We start from the raw sequence: 25,797 nt of genomic DNA, 5'->3' as shown, positions 1-25,797 counted from the left end.
CAGTCAACCATATACAATTGCTTCAAAAAGGCAGGCTTTGTGCGTCAGGACGAACTTCCCCAACCCACTGAGATCAACACGGTGGAAGCCACCGACATAACCGAGCTCTGTGAGCTTGTTCCTACTGGTAACATAGGTGGTGCATCGATGGAGGAGTTTTGACTGCAGACAGTGCTGCCTCGTTCTGCGATGAGGTCATCGACGAGGCGATCGCCGAAGGATGAGCTGTCTCGACAGACGGCAAAGTTGTGTGACGGTGGCGACGGCAGCAGCGACAGTGACAACGAGATTGACAGTGGCTCCTTGACCCCGACCTCGATGTCCACGCAAAGTGCACTGTCGTCGATCGACTCCTTAATTGATTTTATGCATGCTAAAAGATTGCCGCCAGTGTTCGCGCAGCAGCTGGAATCCATGCACACCACGGTTGTGAAGCTGAAGCTGCCGCAAACCCATTATTTCATCCACCTTGTTGGTATAGTCGTCTCTGTCAATTAAAACTAAAATATGATCAACATATCTGAACGTCTTGATGGCTATCCCAGAAAGACACCGGTCTAATGCTACATCCACCTGCGCCAAAAAAATGCTACTCAAGACTGGGTATTTTTTAGTGAGCTTGGTCAGGGTTTGACGTTCACCTCGGAGCAACCAAAAGAGGATGAACTATAACACCTTGACCTTAGACTACGTTTTCTAGATGATCATGTCTGTTGGGAATACTTCCCCTGTTCTGCCAAGCCCCTGTTGAACTTCACCTCAGGCGATTCTAAAGTAATAAAAAATACAATTTGCATCTCCATACTTCGTGCCGTCCTGGTAAAAACGTGAGCATGCAATGAGTGATGCCTTTGCCCGTCAGGTAGTCAGGCTGGAGGAAACTGGGTACCTGAATAGCTTAATAACGGGCAGCTCTGAGAAATTTATTAACCCTTTGACGGTCAATGACGTAAATATACGGCACTGCAAACAAGTCCGAAACTGGTCGATGCCGTATATTTACAGCCCGGTCTGTACGATTAAAAAGTGCGTCAATTTCCTAACTTTATTCTTTTCTGTCATGTGCTGGCCACTATGTGGGGATACAGGGAATTTTTTTTGCGCTCAGTTCTCGCTCAGTTTGCGTTGCATGGTTTGTTTTAGCGCTAGTTTGCTCCCGCACGGCTATATACTACCCCTTGCACATTGGCGCAGCGCATCAGGGCGGCCGTTTAGATTTTGTTTCACGGGCGGTTTCGGCTTTCTGTGCTTGCAAAAGTGATGGCGATCTCGTTACTAATTGCTCAAAGGGCAACAGATTGTTTCTTGCTCGTTTAGTGCTCACAGGGGTGCGCATAGGAAGGATGCTGCCGTGCATTCGTTTCCATTTCTTTTCCTTTTTTTTTTTAAGACTCGCGAAAACTAATTGCCCTAGCTGGTTGGCAATAAGATGACAATTAGCGGAAGCTTGCCACATGTGTTGCTTTTTTTTGATGGGCACACAACCAAACAGTTTTCTTGAGTGCGCGCACCTACACGGTTCGATTACGCCATGGACGTACGTATTAATGTAAGAGCAGGAACATTTGAGACGCAAAATATTCTCGTGTGCAGATTTTCAAAGCCTTGAACTAGTGCATAAAAACGGATCAAATTTTAAATTCTGATAAGTTTATTTCCTTTATTTATTGTTGTTATTCATGAATGAAGAATGCATATATACCAATGCAAAAGATTTTTTTCTCACTTTATGTTCACCCTAGAAAAATTACGGTAAATCTTTTTCGAAATAAGTCTCTAAGAAGAACTGGAATCTGCAATAAAAAAAAATCAACCTGGGCGGTCGCATATGGCGAAAAAAATCGACCCTCAAAAGGTTAAATGGGTAAAGAAACCGAGGAGGCAGGAGGCCGAAGGAAATAGCAGGAAGAAGAACGTGGTAGTTGTACCCTATGCACATCGCCTATCTCATGGCCTGAAGAACGTTGCAGGTCATTATGGGGTGCAGGTTGTCTTTTCGGCTCCTGGAAAATTGAGTGATATTTGTCCGGCAGTTGAAAGGCGAGAAAGTGGAGCAGAACATAATTCTACAGTAAGGTGCAAAGTGAAACATGCTAATAAGTATGTAGGCTGCACTACCAATGTGGTATACTCTTTCCTGCTAAAGTGTGGCCGAGTGTACATACGGCAAACTAGCCGGTGCATAAATGTAAGACTTAGGGAACATGAATTGTCCCTGGACAAGAATGATTATGCGCATGTCTCTGTCCATTGCCGGCAATGTAAGTGTAAGCCTCTGCTCAAAGAGACAACAATTTTGTTTAAGCATACTGACGCATCCACCAGATTAGTCGTGGAAGCAGCCCACATTCAGCGAAAGGGCACGTGGTGCATTAGCCAGCCTTCAATAGCACTTTCTCAGCAAGAATTAATGTACCTAAATAGCTCGATACGGTAATTGATGCCCTGTATACAAGTGGCCTGGTTGTGCATTCTTCAATTGACCATGTGATCGCCTGTGTCGCTTATATACCTGATGTGTGTTTCAGTAAACATAGTTATGAGTCAACGCTCGTCCTGTGTCATTTCTCTCCGTTGTCGTCTTGTTCGCGCTGTTCCCATTATGAATGTATATTTGAAACCAGCACAAAAAAAGTGAACAAGGCTTGCAGTTTCATTAAATTTGGTAAAAGGAGACTTTAAAGAAGGCTTTGATACCCACTTTATCCCTGAAACCTGGCATACTGATGTTTCCCCCTTATTTGCCCTTAAAGTTTTGATAAAATCAGGCAAGATCAACTTTGTTGCTTCAACATCTCTCAACATTAAGCTCTACGATGTGCTGGGGATTTGAAAGCACTCAATTAAATTAAAAATTTCATAAAAGCGGGTTTCGTTAGGTCATGGTTTCACTGTCCCAAAGAGATAGCGATCCTACCTCCAAACTCTTGTTCTCATACTCCTTCATGCAGGTGATGCACTGGTGAGATGTGCTGATGGTGCTCGAGACGCCATTCTTCATCATTGTATCAGTGCCCGTTGGTGGCTTGAACTTGATTGTGGTCCCTGTAGTAACAGAGCCCGTGCCAAATGCTGCAACAGAAAGCACAAAGGAAGTCTCAGCTCATCGTATCCCTTTATGGTAACCTAGGCTGAAAACTGAAAAAAATTCTGAAGATTTCAAGAAACGAGTGAAGCAGCACAGTACAATGTCCGACAAATCTAAGAGGCCTCAACTGTCCTCCCCAACACTAGTGGCCAAAAGATTGACTGTGTAGTGCAAGTATACTAGTTGAGAAAAAAAAATGCACATCACACTTGCATGTGGAGTCTTTGCACATCCAGACTGCGGCACACGTTGAAATGAGAGGACACTTCCAATGATGTATGTTCGCTGCTCCTATCACATACTGAAGCATGTTTGTTTCACTCTTTTTTATTGTGGACAAGGCTTCCATATGGAAATCGAAATATCACTAAATTCCACTGCAGTAGATGTCCGTTAATTCAACTCCTGTTAATTCTATCTTTTGGTAAATTCGATCTCGACCGAAGGTCATGGCCAGAGCCTATACATTTTCATGGGATCAAACTTTCCTTATTTCAATCCTATCCTGAAATTAGCCTTCACCAAATGATTCGAACTTGGCTGGTCATCACGCAAGCGCCCGGCTCAATGGTGACCGCAGTGGTGACGCCGAGAGTGGCAGCGTACATCTCGGCAGCACTTAGATACAGGAAATGCGTTGAACATGTGGCATCTCTCGTTGAAGACGCCTGTCTTTGGCCTGCCTCAGGAAGATTTTAAAGCAAAAACAGCAGCTCACAATCAATTATTACAGTACAGTAGCCAACCTATTTTCTGGGCCTCACAGAGACCAAAATATACTCTGAAATATTTAACAGTCTGCGAAGGGGGGGGGGGGGGGGCAGGAATATAGGAATATGCCTGTGTCTTCTCTCCATGGCAAGTGCAAAGGTAGAGTGGAAATTGTTGGTGTCTTCACACGCATTTTGTTGTTCCCATGCATCTAGTGTTGCTGGTCGCACAATCTCAAGTTTCCAAGACACAGCGTAAAGCGCTCGCTCGTGTTGTGACTGCAAGTTTGTGGTCATCGAGTGAGATCTGTTAACGTTTGAGTGCACATGACACCGTCAAAACTACGAACCTTACCTTGTGTAGTTGCGTCTTTGCTATCGTCATCACTGCTCTGCCTTTCTGGTGAAACTGTGATTTTTTTTGTTTTGCTCAGGACGAAAACTCGTATCTTCTTACACTTTTGTTTCTAATTTGCGGACACTGACTGGAGGCACCAAGTGCAATCAGCTATGGCATCTAAGATTTGTGGCATCGCGCGCCATTAGACACTTGACGCATTGTTTCCGTATGCCGCGTTGGATCAGCGAAACCTCGACACAGCACACAAAGCAAACACCACCGTGCAGACTATGTGCCGACACCAGTCGCACAAATGGAAAACGTGGCCTGCTCGCAGCGTCGTGCGCGAAGAAACAAATCAGCTGCTGGATTGTCTTGACATGGCTTACTAAGCTGAAACCGGAACTGCTGCAGAGCCACTCTATCGAAGTAGGCAGAAACGATTATGATGAGCGGGGATTTCCAGCAGCGCCACTTCGTGGGGCAGCAAGGAAGCTCCGTTGAAAACAAAAATGGCGTTGAGCAAGTCGAACCATGCACCGGTTAGAGTCGGTGCATGGTGCTCTCGACCGAGTTGGCTCAAGGAGTGTCCGAAAAATCAGACGAGAGGTTACAAGGTGTCCGAACTTTCGGCAGTTGTTATACATTATGGTCTATGGGGAGAATGGCGGTGCCGCGAAGCTGACCGAATAATCGGGCATGTCCGAATTTTTGGAGTCCGGAAAATCGGTCAGCGACTGTATTTCATTATGTTTCAATACTACTATTATCACACCCCTAGGCAAACTGCTTCTATGACCACGTTTGACATAGTGTGGCCATTATTATAAGTTAGCCCCACCAGTTGTGGGCAGTATTTCTTGCACAGAGCCTGTAGAAAGACTCCCTTACAAAAAGATAAAATCAGGCGCTATTCATACAGATACAGTGAGAAATGTACATCTGACCTGTTGATCCAAAAAGAGAGCTTCCAGCTGCAGGCGTCTGGCCAAACAGGCCTGTGCTCTGAGGCTGGCCAAAGAGGGTAGTGCCAGTGGCAGGAGTGGTGGTTGAGAAGGAGGTGCCAAACTGTGGACGGGGCTGACCGAAGGAGGATGACGGGGTGCCAAAAATTCCTGTACTGGCAGCAGGTTGCTGGTTCATGGCTCCAAACATGGATGTGCTAGTTGCAGGTGCTCCAAAACCTGCATTGGCATTTCTCTCAGCAATCAGCAGTACTTTATCAATTGATTCGACAGCTAAGGGAAGTTATGAAAAGTACACAACAAATGGGACACAAAATGAACAAAACGAGTGCAGATTTCACACTACTGTTTCGATTTTGTGGGTTCTTTTTATTGTCATTTGTACCTTTCAGCAGTAATTGTCATATTCAATATATATAAGGCATTTGTCATTTTCAAGTAAACCAAGTTGGAAGTCTGCACTCCTTTTGCTTTTTGTCCTAGTGTCTGTCGTGCAGTTGATGGCGACAAATCCCCCCAATCTGCCTCAACTTCAAGTTTACACAGTACCTGGTGATTGTTTAGGTGTGATCAGCCTACCTGGTACTCCGCCTATAGGAACATGCTGCATTGCACAGGCAATGAGCACAGCCTCTCCCACAAGTTTCAAAGCCACTGTACGCCTAACTGACATAACCATTACAGGGATCCTAAGCCACCTTTTATTAGGGGTGCGCAAATACTCTAATATTCTATTTCGAATCAAATAGTGAACGTTTGAATATTTCAATTTGAAAATTGAATATTTAGTATTCGATTTTTCACCCGCAGTTAATGACCCAGCCGTGGTTGGTGCCTTGAGGTGCACAGCATTCCCACGGCAAGCGATGGCACAAGGTTCGACCAGGTCGACCAAAGTGATCAAAACGATTAACAATACGCAAATGGAGGAAACAAGAAAAGTAGTGTATGCGAAAAGCACACAAGCATGTGTGAAGATCAGGCCGATTAGCCACATGGCACGAAGTTCAAATTTGATTTTGGAGGTTTATGCGCATGCCACTACAGTCCATACCGGATATATCGAACCCGGATAAATCGAATTATTGCCTATATCGAACAGTTGAAGAATCCCCTTGGGAATCCCATGCAAAAGTATAGCGCCATTATTCACGTACATAGAACTCCCGTGCACCGGCAGCATACCGAACTCTGTGCTGAGCTGCGCTCCGGCAAGTGCGCTTCTCCCACCATACCCCACCCCTGCAAGCGCGCTTCTCCCATCGCATCCCACCTCCGCAACTGCGCTTCTCCTCACAAAGATCTTGCGATGTTCCAGCGATCTCACGCGCGCCATCCCGTACTATGAGAAAGGGGCATGTGAGTAAAATGCACGTGACGAGGAGCACTTGGAGTGCAATTGGGTGTGAAAGGGAAGCGGGAGGGAGAAACCACGCTGACCGCAGGCACCCGTTTCCTGTGTTTTGGTTGGCTGACACCGCTGGCGCAGTGAGACGAACGAGGTCAGTGCAGCTTAGGCTTGTGGTAGTGCGGAGACGCGGAGCGGTGCGTCTTTCGATTCACTTTGTTCCTTTTATGCATGATGCCAACGTGAAGGCTTGAGACTCGTGTGGTGCAGTGCGTTTTTCTTTACGCTTTCGGTACGTGTTTCGGAGCTATGGCCGCGAAAAAACGAAAAAATTTGGATTTTTCATCAAAGGTGGACATCATTCGATGGGTGAAGGCTGGCGAGAAAGAGTCGTCAGTTGCCGCAGCGTGCGGAATTCCTTGCAACACCCCGAGTACGATCCTCAAGTCCAGTCGCCCTGGAGCGTGTCGTGTGCGCGTCCCAACCTTTGACAAGGTCGAGAAGGTCTGGACGGTGAATTTCGCCAGCTTTCGGCATTCCCAGGCGGCGTTACAACATACGATTTGGTCAGCGCTGATGACGGCGTGTAAGCTGCAGCGAATCACGCTGATGCGGAGATTGTGGCTGACATCATGGGTGACAAGGACACAGACTCCAGCAGTGGCAAAGGTTCCCATGAAGAGGACCAACCACCATGCACTGCAGCTAACTTGCATTAGCTTTCTGCGTCCCTCACCGCTGTTGTGGCACAATGGAAGGAGCTGGCCTTTCTCATTTGGACACTGTCAACAGCTTGAGGACACCTTAATGAACTTGATGGCGCAGAAGAAAAAGCAAGCAAAGGTCACAGACTTTTTTCCTTCCGAAATAAAGTGCTCTGGTCATTGCGCTGTGTTTTTGTTTTTTTACGCGCCTTGGAGGCGCAGATCAGTAAGTTCCCATTGGTCACGACAGAGAAACTGCCTTGAGATGTGTGGAGTTGTTAGAGAAGCTTTAGACATGCATATATTATATTTCGAATTATCGATATATCAAACTACTTTGTGATCCCTTAGAGTTCGATATACAGTCGCCGACCGATTTTCCGGACTCAAAAAATTCGGACATGCCCGATTATTCGGTCAGCTTAGCGGCACCGCCATTCTCCCCATAGACCATAATGTATAACAACTGCCGAAAGTTCAGACACCTTGCAACCTCTCGTCTGATTTTTCGGACACTCCTTGAGCCAACTCGATCGAGAGCGCCATGCACCAACTCTGACCTGTGCATGGTTCGACTTGCTGAATGCCATTTCCCACAAAGTGGCGCTGCTGGAAATCCCCGCTCATCATCATCGTTTCTGCCTGGTTCGATAGAGTGGCTCTACAGCAGTTCGGTTCCGGTTTCAGCTTAGTAAGCCATGTCAAGACAATCCTGCAGCTGATTTGTTTCTTCGCGCACGACGCTGCGAGCAGGCCACATTTTCCGTTTGTACGACTGGTGTCGGCACATAGTCTGCACGGTGGTGTTTGCTTTGTGTGCTGTGTCGAGGTTTCGGTGATCCAATGCGGCATACGGAAACATAGCATCAAGTGTCTAATGGCGCCCACAGTGCCCGCGCAGACTGCGCTGGGGAATGCCGGCAAGCGGGTGCCGGGAGGCCTAAGATTTGTCGCCTTCCAATGTGCTCCCTACTGACGCGGAAAATGTTCTGCCGAGACCTGCGCAGTGGTTGCATTGCGATTCTGGACACCGTCTCATTTGAGTTTCATAGGTGCTGACACTGCTGTATTGACATGCGCAGAACTCAACGACGGTAAGATCATTCGTCAGGTTTCTGCTGCACCGCCGGACAATGACTCTGAGTCGGAAGATGATGCACCATGTGCTACGCTGCCGTCGCATGCGGAGCGTGTACAAGCAGTGACTGAGCTTTCAGCCGCCAATAATGACCGTACGACCCTCTCTGAGATTCAGGCTTATCTGATTGCGCGTAAACGGAACGTGCAACGGCGCATTCACGATTTCTTCAAGCCTACTGCCGAGCCCGAATAAGTGCGTGGAAATAAAGGATTTCATTTTTTTTCTTCTTAATCTGCTTTTTCGGACACCTGTTTATTCGGACATTTCTGCAGTCCCCGTGAGGTCCGAATAAACGGTCGACGACTGTATCCGGGATTGACTGTATTTCCGATTTTGGCACTTACGACGTGCCAAATGCCAAATACGGTTGTCCTCAACGAGCTACAGGGAGTGGGCTCGTCACAGCACCCTGCAGCAGCCACAGTATCTACGCTACGTAGCAGATGCAGCTACATGCAACTGTGGTGCATATGCACAGCGCTTGCTATGTGCTCAACAAGGCTCGGAGTTCAAATTTGATTTTGGATGTTCATATAGACGCCACTACTTCCGACTTCGGCACCTACGATGCGCCAAACTCAGAGGCTATCCCTCATGTTACGGTTAAGTTTATGCTGCCTTAGATCTTTGCTGTGGTGCAGTGTACTAGACAGCTACGTGCAGTTATTCTCGCATCAAGTGGCATGAGTAGCACATTTCTTTTCACGCTTATCTCTGCAAGAATCACACAATTTCTGAAGGCCAAACAAACATCAATTTCATGTTTGCTCGTGCGAATACGTTGGCAGCACATATTGAGTAAGCAACGTGGATGTAGCGCTCCGGACTCACGTTGAAAGAATTCCTAATGTAACCAACTTCGGCCATGATGGTGACAAACGTCGAGAATGTGCTACTCAGGAAGCAGATAACCTGTTCCGTCAGATGTTGGCACTTGGTCCTTGATTCATGTCACCTACAGATGCCAATCAACACACGCTGTTGTTTTCAGAGAGCCGCAGGAGCTTGCGTGCTCATCGCAGCACCCAACAGTGGTCGCGGTATCTATGCTATGCTGCAGACTCAGCTACAGTGCAACATTGTTACTATAAAGACTACATTACCAACTTTTCAGAAATCTCCTGCTGACTGCTTATGGTTTCAATGTAAAAACAGTTCAGTAGTGCAAACTTTACAATAACACAACTTTCAGAATAAAGATTGTTGTTCAGTTTAAGTGTCATGTTAACAATGCCTTAGTACCACAAATTAATATTCAGAAATCCAGTAATTCTTCTGATTTCTGTGTATTTTTCGGGACAGATGGAACAGCAGGCTAGCAGACAAGGCACAGAAAACGGATGCTGCAGTGCATGGATTTGGAAAACCTGAGACGGCGCCGAAGGAGCAAAACGCAATAGGGGACACCATTTTTTGCAAGTGCATGCTCCGCACAGACAAGTGTCGCCTAGCAACAGAGGCACGTCTCTTGTTTCATGCTTCATTCCGCAACCTTACTAGCTACACCCTGGGAGAAATGTAACCTTCCTGCTCGAGGCAAGGCAACATGGTCGCACTTTCTGGATGGTGTTGTTTAATCACGCTTGCACTACAGAATAGCTCAAATGCTCGCCTCAAGCAATGCAGCTGCACAGCAAGGAGTGTAAAAAAAAAAACATTGCTCTTTGGAGGCAACATAGAGCTTCCTTTTTATCGGTGGTTTTCTCAATGTTAGTGTCTCTTTTGTGCACATGCCATTTTTATTAAACGGCGCTTCAGTAGTGCGTGGCAGCGGAATCTATGGAAAATAGCAACAGCGCAGGCTGAGAACCAACAGCGACATTTCCGGGGATAGCTCATACGGTGACAATTTAAGAGTGGAATGGTTAATTTTGGGGCTTTCAATAAACCACCTTTCAGAATAGTGAAAAATTTGCTGCAGTTCCCTGGATTTCATTATACCGAGATTTCCCTGTACATGCAACTGTAGTGGTTAACTATGTGTACGTCAGGGTTGGAGTGCACGCTCGTGCTCATGTACTCCAGTCTGGTCATGCTACGTGGTATGGACCAGCTTTGTCATGCACCAGCTTGACCAACGGATAGTAGTCGCATCCAAATTACACATTTTGTACAACAGCTCTATATGAAACGAAGTCTGCCAACCACCTAGCCAGGACCGACCAGGAGTAAGCTGTGGGGATGCGCGACTGTCGCGCGTCCCCTGATATGTTTTTCTCGCATAGCGCGTCTCCTGTAATCCGGCTCCGCCGCATGGCCTGCGTGATGCCCGCGGCGGTCGATGTGGTTGAGGCGCAGTGTGAGAGATGGCGCGAGTGTCGCGCTGCTAACGCCGCCTCACGGCAGGGTTACTTGGGGGCGCAGGGGAAACCAGGCTGCCTCTTGGGTTCGGGACAGCAAGCGGTGTGGACATGCCGTGCCGCGCGTGCGCCAATCCATGCTTCTGCGAGACCGTCTCGCGTGACCAGGCGTTGGGATCCAGCATGGGGCGAACATATTCGCTCGCTATCCGGTCGCGGTGAGTCGGACTTCTAGATTTGTCGCGCGCCCATCGACATGTTTTGTGGATAGCAACTCGGCTAGCAGGCATTGATCTACAAAAGGCGCAATAAATGCCCTTGTGATTGTTTGCACTACTGTGTTGTCGTTCCTTTGTCCCAAGAGCACGGTGTGAGAACCCCACAAAGCATACGCTGGCATGGTCTGGTCTGATCTTAATTTCGTGTGGTTCAATGCTAGTTGAGTGTTCAAAACTGATAGAAATTAGGGAGACCCAATACCTACAGCACTGATAAGCAGTATGCCAATGTCTCATTCCCGTGTGGGCAGGCGCTGCCGAGTGTTAGTAGACAGTATGATAGTTGTACATCTGGAAGTACGTAATTCCTATCGAAATTTGAGGTGCCTATTTTCATTTCAGCCTGTTTATTAAACTGTGTCTATAAATATACACTGTAACAGTAGAAGGAAGTGCCCTGATTCAAACACCCTTCTTGACTGTCGTCGGCTAGTGGCCAATAGCAGCCGCACATGGGAATCTGCTATATGACAAAATATAGCAACCCTAAGAGAGTAAGGAGAAGGCTTCTGTTGAAAAGAAAGCATTTTAGAAAATGGCGACTTCATGCTCTGCTTGCGAGCTTCACACACTGTGCCCGACCATAAAAGTTTGCCGAGATGTTCACGCCTCAGTGTTGTATTTCACCGATTTAAAGAGTCTATTTTAGCTTGAATGAGGGTCACCTGCATCTCGGTGTCAGCGAACACTTGGCTTTTTGAGCGCAAGCTCCTTCAAATAAGAGGTGGCACAGTTCCTTTCCCTATCATTCTTCAATGCACAATGCGTTGGCGGGCTAGTGCCCGCCAACGCATTGTGCGCCTTGTCCAGGATCAGGACAACGCCTTGTCCTGTCCTCTTTCTTGTGTGTGTCGTTTTGCACTAAACAAAGTATTCTTCAATGCGATGGTACTTTCTGTTCTCGACAGCCGTACATTCGCCCCACAGACCGTTTGGGCAGTTCTTGGGCAGTTGTACAGTCTACGTCCGATTTTTCTAACTCCCTAGGGGCCACAAAAACGTCAGAAAAATCGGGCAGTTCGAAAAAATGAATGTATGTCTTTTACTGCCCCTAAGGGCTGAAATTGCCACAGGCACATCCAACGACGCATGCCAGTAGACTTACTAGGCATATCGGTGCTGGTACTGTGACAGGAGATGGCAGGTGCACGCGCATATAATTAAGGAATAGTACATACTGCGTCCCGTGACAATTGCCCCTTCCAACGCTTGTTATGCTTCATTGCAATATGTTCGCGTATCCTTCATGGCTTAACATTCCTGTGTTGAGGCGAAGCTGACTTTCGGGAACCGGCATATGCAACGCGTCGTGCTTTCCGAGCTTCGAAGCCAATCGTGACAACCACAGAGGTTGAGTCGGTGCTATTGCTGACAGCGGTGAATTCTTTCAATGAAAAACACGGTGCTGAACGGCAAGAAGCTCAATAGTTAACGTCGAAGCAGCTAGGCCTAGCGTTTGCCGCAGTGGTGGCGACGGCTGCCAGCAGATCAGCATGCAAGAGTGCAGTTTCGAGGCAGCGAGGTGATCAAAACGGCGGCGGCGGTGGCTTTGATTAATGCCGTTTTGGACCTGCAGTCACAGCAAAATGCCCGACTAATTGGACGGCGGAGGGTTCTTGCCTCCGGAATTTCAGACGTTCTTATACATTGACTGTATGGTAGTGCTGCGAAGCCATGAGAATGATCGGGCATTCGGAAAGTCGGTTGTTGACGGTATCTACACTGGCAACTCCTCCACCTGACGGCATGGCGTCAAAGACGATTCGCTATGATTCCTCTCCGTTACTAGAGCCAGCATTACCGAGACTTTCATTCACTTTAATAAAATTACAGCTAATTATCCCTGATAGAAGCATAAATTCCCCTTGAGTATTTTAAGACTATTTAAAATCACTGAGAATTTCCGGTTTTACCTGTTGGTAGAAACCCTGTATAAGAAATTCAAGGAAGCTGCTGAATATCCTAAGAGGTTTGTGTGCTTCAAAGATGCCTATGAGCTGACATTATAAGTACAGGTTTTACATTGGGATTTATTCTGATTATGCAGAACTGAGTTGCGCTCACTGGCATTATGTATTTTGTTGATCAGCACTCAGTGCTGACATAGGCTGGTTTGCTGAAGCTTGCATAAGCACGTGCGTAATGTTAATGATATAGTATATGCACAAATATAACAAGTGAGGTACGGGCTGATCCAGCATCCATGCCAAACCCATCCAGGGGGGATAGCAAAAAAAAAAAAAAAGCTTTGGTTCAACCCGAAGGAGGAAGAAGAAGAGGCCGAGGAGTGCGGATGTTTTCATGTCGGCTCCGGCTTTCTCAAATGTTATCGCGGATTTCTCTGTGCTTAGCGACCTAAACTTTTCACCAAACAATTCTTGAAGTTCTCCGGACTCTGTGGACACCTCGCTTTCAGGTGGGGCATTCCATTTTCCTGGGAACCGCACCTTTTCTCCACCCGCCACGTCGCCGCCGCGCTAAGCCTAGCTGGCCGGTCGTTCAGCCTCCGACTGCACCGATTGGGTCTCGGCGGCGTGTCGCGCCTCGGCGCGCGGCGTTTACATCTCCTACCAGAGTGATCCCGCACCTCTGTCTTCGCTATGGAGATCCAGGTCGCCGGCCAGGATATTTCGCCAGATGAAGTGACCGCCCAGTCTGGCTGGGTCACTGCACGATCCCGCCGCTCAAAACGCGGCACCGACAACTTGACCCAGGCCAATGGATCATCTCAAGCCCCAAGTAGCCGGCCCCGCTCTCGGGCGAGGCAGCCCGTTAAAGCTCAAGTTTTGAAGGCGGGCCGCATGCCGCCGCTTCCGACGGAGGACATCAAGATTGTCATCCGCCCCAAGGGCGCCCTTCATATAGCCAAGATCGGCAGTCCCGTGGTAACCACCGCAATTCTCCGAGCAGCGAACCTCACGGACGAAGAAAGCTCAGAAGACACTGTCTGCCCGAATACGCAACAAAACATCGTTGTCGTCAGTACACCTCGCCCGGACCATGCAGACCGGTACGCTCGCATCCGCTCTATCCATGTGAACGGCGTCAACCACGAGGTCAATGCATACGAAACCGCAGCTGAGCACACGACGAAAGGGGTCATCCGTGGGATCCCACTCACGGAGACTCCCCAGCAGATCCACAACAAAATTGTCACTGCCCGAAACCCGACAGCCTTGGCAGCCAAGCGCATCGCTTCAACTACAACAGTGATCGTCGCTTTTGACGGACTGGATGTGCCTTATCAGGTCTGCTACGGTTCCACGTTACTCCCATGTTCGCTATATCGGAAGCAAATTGACATTTGTTACCAGTGTGGCCGCCTCGGACACCGTATGGACGTTTGTCCCTACCCAAATAACAAGATATGCCGGGGCTGCGGTGTCCGCAACCCCCCCGCCGACCATAACTGTAACCCTAAGTGCTCGCTCTGTGGTGGTCCCCATCTCACCGCGGACAAAAGCTGTGCCGCTCGATATAAAACCCCGTACGTCATCCGCAAGCGTATCGGAGAACGACGAACAACCAGCCAAGCCACCTATAAACAAGCCGGCCCCTCCACCCTCAGCACCAGAACCAGGCCACGCTCCCGCACACCGTCAAGGGGGAGCCGTTCCCGCTCCAGAACTCCATCTCGATCCAGGCAACAACGCTCAAGATCCCGGTCTGCATCGGCTTCACGCATCACATCTACCAACAACAGCAAGGTGAGCTTCGCAGACGCTCTCATGGGCACCTCGCGAGAGGGTCGTAAGATCGACAACACACAAGTCACCTACCCTCCTCTTTCACCAGAAAACCCAGAAATAGCTCAGCTTAAGCGCGAGAACGCCATCCTACGTGATCTCCTAACTAAACTCTCGCAGGAGGTTAGAGACCTCAAACAGTCCCAAACACCAGCCCCTACACCTATCGCACAGAACGTCCCTGCCGCTAGTCAGGAGGCCCCCTCGACTCCCGCCCCCAAGAAGAGAGCCCTGCAAGATGGAGCCACGGGACAGGTCCGCTCTGAAGTTAAAGACATGCTCATCTCACTTCAAACAACTATTAGCACTTTCCAACATGCTCTGGACTCCATCCAGCAAGCCTTCATTGGTATTGTCCAACGCGTGACCAACCTGGAAACTCATATTCTCACGCCTCCTAGCCATGCCGCCCCCGTCTGCGACCCTTCCGGTACGCCGATGGCGACATCCACCATCTCCCACCATGGCTCACACTAATCAAGACGCCCTCATTTGGCAGTGGAACTGCCGAGGCTTTCATCAAAAACAACCAGTGCTCAATCAATACCTACGCCAACATACCCGCCGCCCGGATGCTATCCTACTTCAAGAAACCAACAACGCCCCGACCACGCTCCCCGGTTATCAAACCTTCCATACCACCCACCCTCTTCGCCGGGTCTCCACCCTAGTACGGCGTCGTATTCCTGTTATTGAACATGATCTCAATAGTCCTCACATCGAACATCTATTCCTCGAATTAATTCCCAATCGTAAACGGAAAGAATGCATCTTCCTTCTGAACATATACAATAGCCCCAAGGATAAAGCAAGGTGTCGCTTCCTCACCCTCTTTAAGAAGGCTCTTCACGTAGCTGGAGCGCACCCCCTACTCATCGGCGGTGATTTCAACCTCGCCCATACAGGCTGGGGCTACGTTCGCACGGAAGCTGCAGCTCGCAACCTCTGGCAAGATTACCACGACTTAGGCCTTACGCTCATCACGGATCCCTCCTTTCCTACACGCCTCGGTACTTCCACTACCCGGGACTCTACCCCCGACCTCACCTTCATCAAACATATCACCAATGCACACTGGACCAATACCCAGCAAGACCTGGGCAGCGACCATTATATCCTTGCTCTCTCTTTACCCCAACTCGCTGCCGCCCCTGCCCCCACTAAAGAATTCACCATTACCGACTGGGATGTTTTTCGAAAAATACGCATAGGTTCTACCTCAGCAGAAGGCATTACCGACATTAACACCTGGATGCAAGCTCTACGCACTGATGTTCAAACAGCCACTCGGGTGGTAACTACAGATGCCTCAGTTGAACGCATGGATAGCCGCCTCGCCCATCTTCTGGAGGCTAAAGCCTCCATCCTAGCTCGATGGAAGGGGCAGCGCCTAAACCGTCGCCTCAGAAGCAAGATCTCGAAACTGAACACAGCCATCGAGGAGCATTGTCAAATCCTCAGCCGGCAACAATGGACTGAGCTGTGTAACACGGTGGATGGACAACTTCATCGCCCTTCCTCGTGGCAACTCCTCAAACATCTGCTTGATAATACCACCACCCGCACCACCCAACAGGATCGGCTGCAGAAGCTCCTTTATACGGAGACCCTTAAGCAAGGTCCACAACAGGTGCTTGACTACCTCTGCACCAGATATATCTCCAGGGGACAAGTCAGTCCACACAGCAATTACATCGGTAGACCCAACCCAACACTAGACGCCGATTTCAGCGTATCTGAAATACACGCCGCTCTACGCAAGCTTAACGGTCGTTCTGCTCCAGGGCCAGACGGGGTCACTAACAAAAGCCTTCGCAATCTCGATGACGAGTCCGTGTCCCATCTGACTGACTACATCAACGATTGCTGGCGCAGTGGTGCCCTTCCAGCCGCCTGGAAGACTGCCAACGTTATCTTAATCCCAAAGCCTGGCAAACCATCTAGCCTCAATAACTTAAGGCCCATCTCCCTCACTTCATGCGTAGGCAAGGTGATGGAACACGCCTTCTTAGCACGCATCAACAGTCACCTCGAGGACAACTCTCTCTATCCCCACACCATCATTGGATTTCGCCCTCACCTCTCTACTCAAGACGCTATGTTGCAGCTCAAACATCAAGTGCTCAACGATCGTTCTCGTAACATGAAAGCCATTCTCGGACTCGACCTCACTCAAGCCTTTGATAACATTTCCCATGCAGCTATCCTTGATCAGGTCTCCAACCTCCAGCTGGGAGAGCGAGCCTACAATTACATCCGTGACTTTCTCTCCAATCGCACGGCTACCCTCTCGGCCGGGGATTTACGATCAGACCAGCTTCCCCTTGGCAGCAAAGGCACCCCGCAAGGTTCCGTTATCTCTCCCATGCTCTTTAACTTAGTCATGATTGGCCTTGCCAAGCAGCTACAGCAAGTCGACAATATCAACCATACCATCTACGCCGACGACATCACCATCTGGTCGTACCGAGGCAGTGATGGTCAAGTGGAATCGGCCCTCCAAACGGCGATTGACACGGTTGAAGCCTATCTCCAAGGGACTGGACTGCGCTGTTCGCCGGCTAAATCGGAGCTTCTGCTATACAAGCCCATTCAGCGGGGTCGCCCTCCCAAACACCAATCTGATCACCGACCCTGTGACGCCATCACCCTACGCCTTCAAGATGGCAGTCCTATCCCAAACGTCCCTAGTATCCGGGTTCTTGGTCTCACCATCTCTACCAACGGCTCCAACGCCTTGGCTCTCAACAAGATCTGTGCCCAATCTCAAAACACCCTACGACTTCTTAAACGTATATCTAACCGTCGAGGAGGACTCAAAGAAGAAAGCCTTCTCCGACTCGTCCAATCCTTTGTCATATGCCACATCACCTACGTTGCTGCGTACCTCAACTGGTACCGGGCTGAGCAGAACAAGCTCGACACCCTCATACGAGGGGTCTACAAGCAAGCACTTGGTCTCCCACATTGCACCAGCACTGAACTCTTCAACCAACTGGGAGTTCACAACAACCTTTCCGAACTCATTGAAGCCCAACAACGCTCTCAGCTTGAACGGCTCACCCATACTGAAACGGGGCGCTTTATTCTGTCCACGCTTGGCTTCACCTACCATCAGCAACAGGGCCCCAAACAACCGATCCCGACCGACATCCGTAGCTGGATCTACATAGACCCTATCCCTAGGAATATGCACCCTGAATATAACAGGGCCCGGCGCCAAGCTCGGGCCGGAGCTATCATAAAAGCCCTTGCCAACGTACCTGGCGTCACATTTGTTGATGCAGCCCGATACTCCCATGGCACACGATTTGTGGCCGTTGCCACACGTGATGGAGCCCTACACCATGCCTGCAGCGTCACTACCCCCACTGCAGAGACGGCTGAAGAAGTGGCCATCGCCCTGGCCACTTTAGATCCCACCTGTCACACCATAGTGTGTGACTCTCGCTCAGCCGTTATTAACTTCAGCAAAGGGCGTATTTGTCCCCAAGCTCTTCGCATCCTCTGCCAGGCACCACATTCTGAAGACAACATCATCTCCCTAACATGGATCCCGGCCCATGCGGGCCCTGTCCACCCACACCTCCCCAATCTCAACGAGGTCACCCACTCCATTGCGCGAGGCCTAGTCAACCGCGCCGGAGTCACTGGAGATGAGTTGGACACCAGGGACAGTCTGACAACTTATAACGATCTTGTTAAGGCCTTTTACCTGAGTCGCCGAATCTTCCCCCCGCCTCACCCAAAGTTCAGCCGGGCGCAGGCTACCACCCTGCGTCTACTACAAACAAACACGTACCCTTCACCCGCCCGCCTCCACCTTATATTTCCGGACGTCTACACTACCCCCAACTGCCGGTGCTGTGGAATTCACCCGGCTACGCTTTCGCATATGCTATGGGAGTGCCCAGCACAGTACGCACAGACTAACACCACGACTCTCTCGGCGAGGTTGCATGAGGCTCTGCGGAGCTCCACCCTCGACGACCAAACCTGGGCGACCCAGCACGCCCGCGAGGCGGCGGCGAGGCAAGCCCTCGACGTCCCTTCGTGGGAGGCGTAGGCCCGGCCACCATAAAGTGCTGGTTCTGCAATAAAAGTTTATTCCTCCTCCTGGTTCAACCCTTTAGGACATCTTGACAGTCTCAGCCTGAATAATTGTCACTTTTTGGCTTATGGCAAGTCCTCATCCCAATGTAGATGACTGTAGACACTACCATCACCAGTTTTACCGAATAAGACTTCGTACCATATTCATGTTCTAACCAAGCTATTACGGCACATCACATCAAAACTGTTATCCCTTATAGTAGTTCTTATTTTTCAAGTCAGCACTTAACGGGCGAAAAGATTTTAGCAGACCATAGCTTGAAGATGGGGCGGGGGCCACTGGCATAGTGCACAGCATTCTACATTTCACGGCTTCACGCAAACAGCTCTCCAGTACATTTGAAGATTATTTTTCTCATGTTCTTTTGTTCAGTCGTCTTCGAAATTTCACATAATAATTGTTCAAAACTTTTCTTACTCCCATAAAGACACAAACAATTAAACTACCAGTTGATTTATCCCCCTACATGTTGCACCTAATATTTCTTCAGATAGAAATACTGATCTACCAAAAATTATCCCCTTTGCTGTAGTGAGGAAAGACTCAAGTTGCTCATGCAGCATTTGTGCAAACATAGACAATAGTGATGTGCCAACCAGCCTTACCAAAGCCAGGTGTGGTTGATGTTGAAGATTGGCCAAAAGTAGAGCCTGTGCTGCCGAACAGGCTCCCAGTCTGTTGAGTTGTGCTCCCAAAGAGGCCACCACCACTTGTGCTGGGCGCTGATGTGGCACCAAAGGCCGAGGTCCCAAAAGCACTGCCGGCTGTAAATAATAGCACAGAAAGTGTCAGGGGGGCATCAGAATTTCTCCTTCAGGTTCTTCTTTTCTATGCTTAAGATTATATTAATGTGGCTACTAATCATGCAGTACAATAGTACAATGTGAAAACCACATCAAACTCTTTAAGCACTTTTTTGTAGGCCTTTTCTACTGCTTTAGCTGTTCAAGGTATGCCTGGAGATTATGCAGGCTCGAAAAGAACCTTAACATCTTGCTTCACATGCAGCAGTGCAACGTTTTGCCAGTGCGTGTTACAGCACGCTATTGCATACCTTCATAGAATTTCCATACATATTCCGTGATGTCACACTGCTGTTGAGCACAATAAGTACAAGTCAATTGCAATTTATTATTATACAGTTGTGGATCCTGCACTGTATCTGTGATGAACAATTGCATGACCAGTACTTCACAGAAGCTAAATGACCCATGTGCATGTGTGTGCACAAGTGTGCACTTCCAATGTTTATCCATTTTTGCTTAAATATTATTACATGTCCCATTCCACTTACTTCAATACCTTCGAAGGGGCCCTGAAAGGCTTTTTATAGAAGTCGAGAAATGCATTTGAAGTTAAACTAGACTATTTCAGAAATAATTTTCAGCAAAAAGTACTCCAATGCTTTTAGCAGAAGCAGTGTTAGTGGCAATCAAAGATCGCCTGTGATTGCCTTCGCGGTGCTCCCGGTCCTTTTTCAATGCCTTGCGCTGCGAAGGCTACGGCGGAGCGGGCCGTGCCCACAATGCTCCACCTACTAAAGGTCACCATGGTGCGCAGTTCAAATTTGGTTTTGAATGTTCATGTAGACACCACTATTTTTAATTATGGCACGTACAACGAGCCAAACACCAAATGTGGTTGTCCTCAGCAAGCTAAAGCAAGTGGGCTCGTTGCAGCACCCCGCGGCGGCCCTGGTATCTACACTATGTAGGAGATGTAGCTACATGGAACTGTAGTGCACATAGGCAATGCTTGCTTTGTGCTAGATAGAGCATGAAAGGCGCACTCGTGCTCATGTGCTCCCATCTGGCTGTAATATGTGGCCCAAATCAGCTTTACCATGCACCACCTTTACCGATGAATTGCTACATCCAAATTACAAATTTTTAAGCACTGTCAATAGCTCATTACAAAGTGATGTTTTTCAAGGCATCTATCTAGCCAGGAGCAGCCAGGAGTAAGGGGGCACTGGCAAGCGCATGTGTGGTCTGACCTTAAGTTTTGCCTGGTCTAAGGCTAGTTGAGTGTTCAAAATTCATCAAAATCAGCAAGACCTAACAGTTACGACACCGATAAGGAGTGTGGCCAAACTCAAATTCCAATGCAGGTGGCCACGGCCGAGTGCAAGCAGACAATAGTCGGCTTCTGCTAGAAGTAAGTAATCCTTATTGAAATTTGAAACCCCACGTTTCACTTGTTTCAGCTTGTTTATTAAACTGAGTCTATAAATATACACAGTAACAGTTGGAAGAAGCACAGTGATCCAAACACCTTTTTTTTTTTCAGCTATCAGCCAATAGCAGCCATCTATGGGGATCTTGCATGTGACAACATTTGCAAGCCGCCAGCATCTTCGAAATGGGTGTGGAGAGGGCCTCATTTGAAAATAGTGTTCCCTTCCCGCTCCACTTGTGAGCTCCCCGTGCTGCACACGACTGCCCTATTTGGCTGCAATGTTCACAGCAGCAAGTGTTACCTGCAGATTATATTTTTTCAACAATCCCGAGGTTTGGTTCAGGACTCCTTTAGCATAGGATCTCCTACAATAATTACTAGAGGGAACACTGGCACTGCGATCGTTCAGCCACCATGGGAATGATGGGTAGTACACGGATTTGTTTGATCTTTGGGTTGTGGATTCAGGCATCACTGTGGCTTTGTTTGTTACAGTTTATCTGCCTCAATTGTCCTAAATTTTAGCGCAATCTATACTTTTCTAAATGCAGAAGAGTGCAAACATGCACAATCGCTGCTACTTGCAGCGGTTCAGCCTGTCGAGGTGGCCAAATCGAAATGCGTCAAACGTCTCAAAGCATTGGCTTGCCCGCAAGAAGTTCATAAGGGCGTTCTACGCCGCTTGTTGATGCATGCATCTGCGGCATAATGGTTTCAACATCGAGCTTCTGTGCTAGAGGTTCTGTGTTCGAATCCTGCCGTTGGACAACTTTAATAATGTTTATTTATATATTTAATACAGAATGCTTTGTTGAAAATAACGAGTTTTAAAAGTCACGAAGCCATGTGAAAACAGGACAAAGCTTAGGCAAATCCATGCACTAACCACCATTCCCATGCTGGCTGAACTGCCCTACTTGCAGCTATCATTGACATTAGCACCAGAATTCCCTCGAGTAATTATTGTATGAAGGTCTATGCCCTTTAAGTCCTCACGATTAAAGTGAAAACAGTAGCTGACAACAAATGCAAAACAAGAACAAAATAGAAATTAACAAGCGCTGCTAACCAAAAGTTGTGAATAGCCGATTTAAACGTGCTTGTATTATTTATTGCGGCTGTTAAAGAATACAGGTGGTTGGGTCAGGTGCTCTTCTTTTTTGCAACACTGTTTCCTCGTACATGAAACTGAAATAAATTATATTTTTTTAATGTGAACATGTACAAATAAAAAATAATTGTCTGATACAATGAATGTGCAAGCCAAGTGTGGCATAACCCTGTGACAAAGAACATAACCAGTACCAACCCTAGCATGTAGTTTGCTTTAAGCTAAGAAGCTGCCTGACCTGCCACCAACCAAAATTTGCTTGGCAACTGCAGCAGCCACGTGACAGAGTTGACCCTAGTGGATCATTGTCAATGGTGGACTTGTTTTCCATCACCAGAGTCATATACATATGCTGAGCAGCCACTGCTGTAACCTTGACAGTTTCCGCGACCCAGTCATGTACTGGAATAGCTATGCACCACAGAACCAGTGTGATCATGGAAATGACGAGAAGAGAGTAAACTGAATTTGACCGGCACTCTTAGGTTTGCAGAAGTTTTCTTCTAAAACAAAGTTTTCTTTATGTAAACAGCTTTTCTTTTTTTTCAAGCACTAAAGCTCAGTGCAAAAGAAGAATCCTTATACTCAAATGGCGAAATAATCACAAATGCATTTCTGAATTCTATCACCATTAGAATGGGACTTCAGTGGTCACGGATCAAACCTGCGGTTCACCCAGAGAAGAGCTTTGCAACAAAAGCTAAGCTGACTGAGCTGGGTGCAAGCTAGTGCGGATCGCCCTCAACAGCATAAATCTTTGCCTTATGCACGATCCTGTAGTCCCTGAAGTCTACACAATCAGTCTAAGCTGAACATCAAAATTTTCTAAGCACCATACCATTCAATCAACTAACAAAACACAGTTTGCCATTGACAAATGATACTTCTTATGCTTAAGGAGGGCTAGTTGTTGGTTTCGTTGGCCTTGCATGTTCGTGAAGGTGATAAGAGTTTGTCCTTTCTTAGCGATAATTCTCAATGCAATATGGCATTTAAATTTGCTATTACACAAGAAGTGCAACTGCAACATGATGCTGTATATTGTAATGGTAAAAGGATGGCAAAGACCAAATAAATAAATTAAGGAAGAGTTGTGGCCAGAAAATATGGTCTTCCTAAGAATGTATATCAGCTGACATGGAGCAGCCAGACACAAGCACAGCATTCACATCGCTCATGCTGTCACCCTATTATTGCACACTACAGAGTACTGTACACTATACAGCACTGTGCACAGATCAGCGCACATGAAAAAGTACTCACAGCAATCCTTATCAGGAATAGACAAGATTCTTACAGAAAAGGCACAATATTTTGTGCACGCCAAAATAGTGAGAATGTACAAGTACAGCTTGGAAACAGAAACTTGTAGTAGTGCATGACACAGGTCAAGAGAATATAAAGCAATGAAACCCTCCTTGACCAATGAATGTCTACACATTCAAGAGCTGTAGGAGGGTCAAAAGCCACATTTTCACAGGCAAAACTTACCCCCGTATTCTCAAACGATTATTAACTCGAACTTCTTCCACTCTACCAATGAAGACGCTATACTTCTCAAGAATTACCGTGGATAATCATGAAGCACAGTGACCACTTCACTCGAAGGGTAGCGTTGCTATATACTTTCTTGAGTCTAAGTGGAATTTAGAGCGGGGGTTGCAATGTGGGCTTGTTGGTAATGCATCTTCAAGGAGAGTATGGTAGCACGATTCAAACACGGGACAAAACAAGTGTGTGTGTGTCCCTATGTGTCTTCTTTTGTCCCGTCTGAATCATGCTACCGTACTCCCCTTGTAGAGTGGGGGAATGTTCTACAATATGGGGATTGGTGTGATCATGTTTCGAAAACACATTTTCAATGGGCTCGGATTATCTGTGTGAAGTCATGGCTCAATACACATAGGCCTCCTGATAGCTGCTGCACAGCACTGATTTCAAATTTATGTGACCTCTGATGCCTTAGGTTTTTCACATACTTTGCCAAGAAGTCCAAGTATCTACCAGCCTGCCCAAACATTTCGAAGCCACCGCACAAGTGACAACAATCAAACTGACAACAGCGTATTTTTTGGCGGGAAGGGGGGAGGATTTGCCTCAAAGCATATGGGGAATAAAAGAAAATCAAATAAAAGCTAGTAACTCTGCATCGTGCAGGAACTGCAACAACTTTTGTCCATCATCTAACGGGTGTAGTTTTTTGGTATCTAGCATCAAGCAAGATATTGAGTCTGATCACCCATGTTCCAGGGCACAGCCAAAGGAGGTGTCAAGCATCTGTCAGGAGCCGCACACTTAGGACCCATTCCTGGGTTGACTTTTGTCGATCCCCAAACTCAGGTAACAGATGATGTAAGGGCAACTTCAGCTCGAAGCTTCCGAAAACTTACGAGCGACACTGATACAACATCAGATTCCAGGACCAGACCTTGTATACTTCCATAAATATAAAAAAATTTGGACTGAGAGCAGCCGTCGCCACAGCTCAATTAGTAGAGCACTGCATTTGAAATGCAGAACATGTGGTTTCGGCTCCCACTGGCAACAAGTTGTTTTTTCTAAGACGTTCATGTCCATTGGCTTATTTCAACATTTGGGTTAAAGATAACAAGAAATTTCCCCTATTTATTCCTTGACTTTATGTGGCTGCGAATAACAAAAACCGGGCCCCTCAGTTTCTCTTATCGTTCACAACACGTTCACAACAGTTACGACAGTCTTTGTGCCATCAAATGTCATAGCAGCAACGAAAGCTGTCTCTCTCGCCCTGTGCAGTACAAGGGGCACACCAAAGGTTCCAGATAGTGGCGTAGCCAGAAGGTGCCCCCCCTCCCTCTGAAATTGGTTAGTATGCGGCCTTCCCCCTTTCTCCTTACCTATCCCACCCCCGTTCCGAAAAAAAACACTTTCTGGATATACGCCACTGGTTCCAGGTAAACCTCACTGCGCTGTAGGTTCAGGATGGCCCACCGGGGTGGAACGAGCGCAAATGTGTGCCTTCGCTCATGCGCGCAGCGGCTTCAAAACTTTAGGCAACAAATGCAGCTCATTCAGAAGGCCCAATAGTCGTAATACATAGGCAGAAGCTGCTAGCCATAGCGCAATTCGTGGGTTAGAAAAAGATGCAACGAGAAAAAAATGTACGCAGGGCTTAAGTTAAAGCGCAGAAACACGGGCTTGACAACATACTTTGCCCAAATGGCGTTGGCTGTGTAGACCCAAAGGTACTCCCTGTAAAGAGAAGAAGGAAGCCACACAAGCACATTTGCACACAGAAACAGTTCTTGTGCGATTAAATGATTGCATCACGACACACCGATTCAAGGAGAGAAAAGTGTAGAATAAGAAAGCAGAGCGCAGGGCGATGAAGTGCGTAATCAAGGCAATGACACTTACCCGTCCCAAATCCTGTGGTAGTCCCGAACGGATTCTGGTTCCCAAACATTGCCGCTTTGGGAAGCTGCTGGCTTTATATCTATGATTAAGAATCAAATGTTGTGCTTAGCTCGATCGTGCGCTCTTTTGCACATGTGCATAACAGTATGTCCCCATGGGTGTCACGGCTAAGCAACTACCTATTACGGGTGCACACTGTGAAACGACAACTAAGTAAAATAAGCTACAAAGGGTGTTAATCCGAGAGTGCATTAACTTCAATCATCCAAGTAATCGCGACACAGTGCACGGTGACACAAAAACAATTTAGAATTATCCGACACCGCAAGTTCAACAGTCGCAGCAAATTCTGTGAAATCGCGCGCATGCGCAGTGCGA

General features: G+C 47.7%; 1 protein-coding gene across 4 annotated transcripts in view; it reads right to left on the bottom strand.

Moving 5' to 3' along the window:
* The window catches only part of Nup98-96 (nuclear pore complex protein Nup98-96), a 246,519-nt gene extending 220,722 nt beyond the window's left edge, over positions 1–25,797 (bottom strand). For 3 of the 4 annotated variants that reach the window (XM_065424259.2, XM_065424261.2, XM_065424262.2), the window contains exons 1-5: positions 25,420–25,797; positions 25,213–25,254; positions 19,340–19,498; positions 5,086–5,322; positions 2,918–3,072 (exon numbers count right to left, since the gene is read on the bottom strand). In XM_065424259.2, the coding sequence (XP_065280331.2) occupies positions 2,918–3,072; positions 5,086–5,322; positions 19,340–19,498; positions 25,213–25,254; positions 25,420–25,468 (642 nt within the window). In that variant the 5' untranslated portion in view covers positions 25,469–25,797. The remainder of the gene's footprint in view (positions 1–2,917; positions 3,073–5,085; positions 5,323–19,339; positions 19,499–25,212; positions 25,255–25,419) is intronic. The other variant, XM_065424260.2, reaches the window with a different exon arrangement.

This window comes from Dermacentor albipictus, chromosome 3 (assembly GCF_038994185.2).
Source record: "Dermacentor albipictus isolate Rhodes 1998 colony chromosome 3, USDA_Dalb.pri_finalv2, whole genome shotgun sequence".
In the NCBI taxonomy this organism is placed as follows: domain Eukaryota; kingdom Metazoa; phylum Arthropoda; class Arachnida; order Ixodida; family Ixodidae; genus Dermacentor; species Dermacentor albipictus.
The sequence above is the reverse complement of the archived record's forward strand: the minus strand, read 5'-3'. Positions and strand labels throughout refer to the sequence as shown.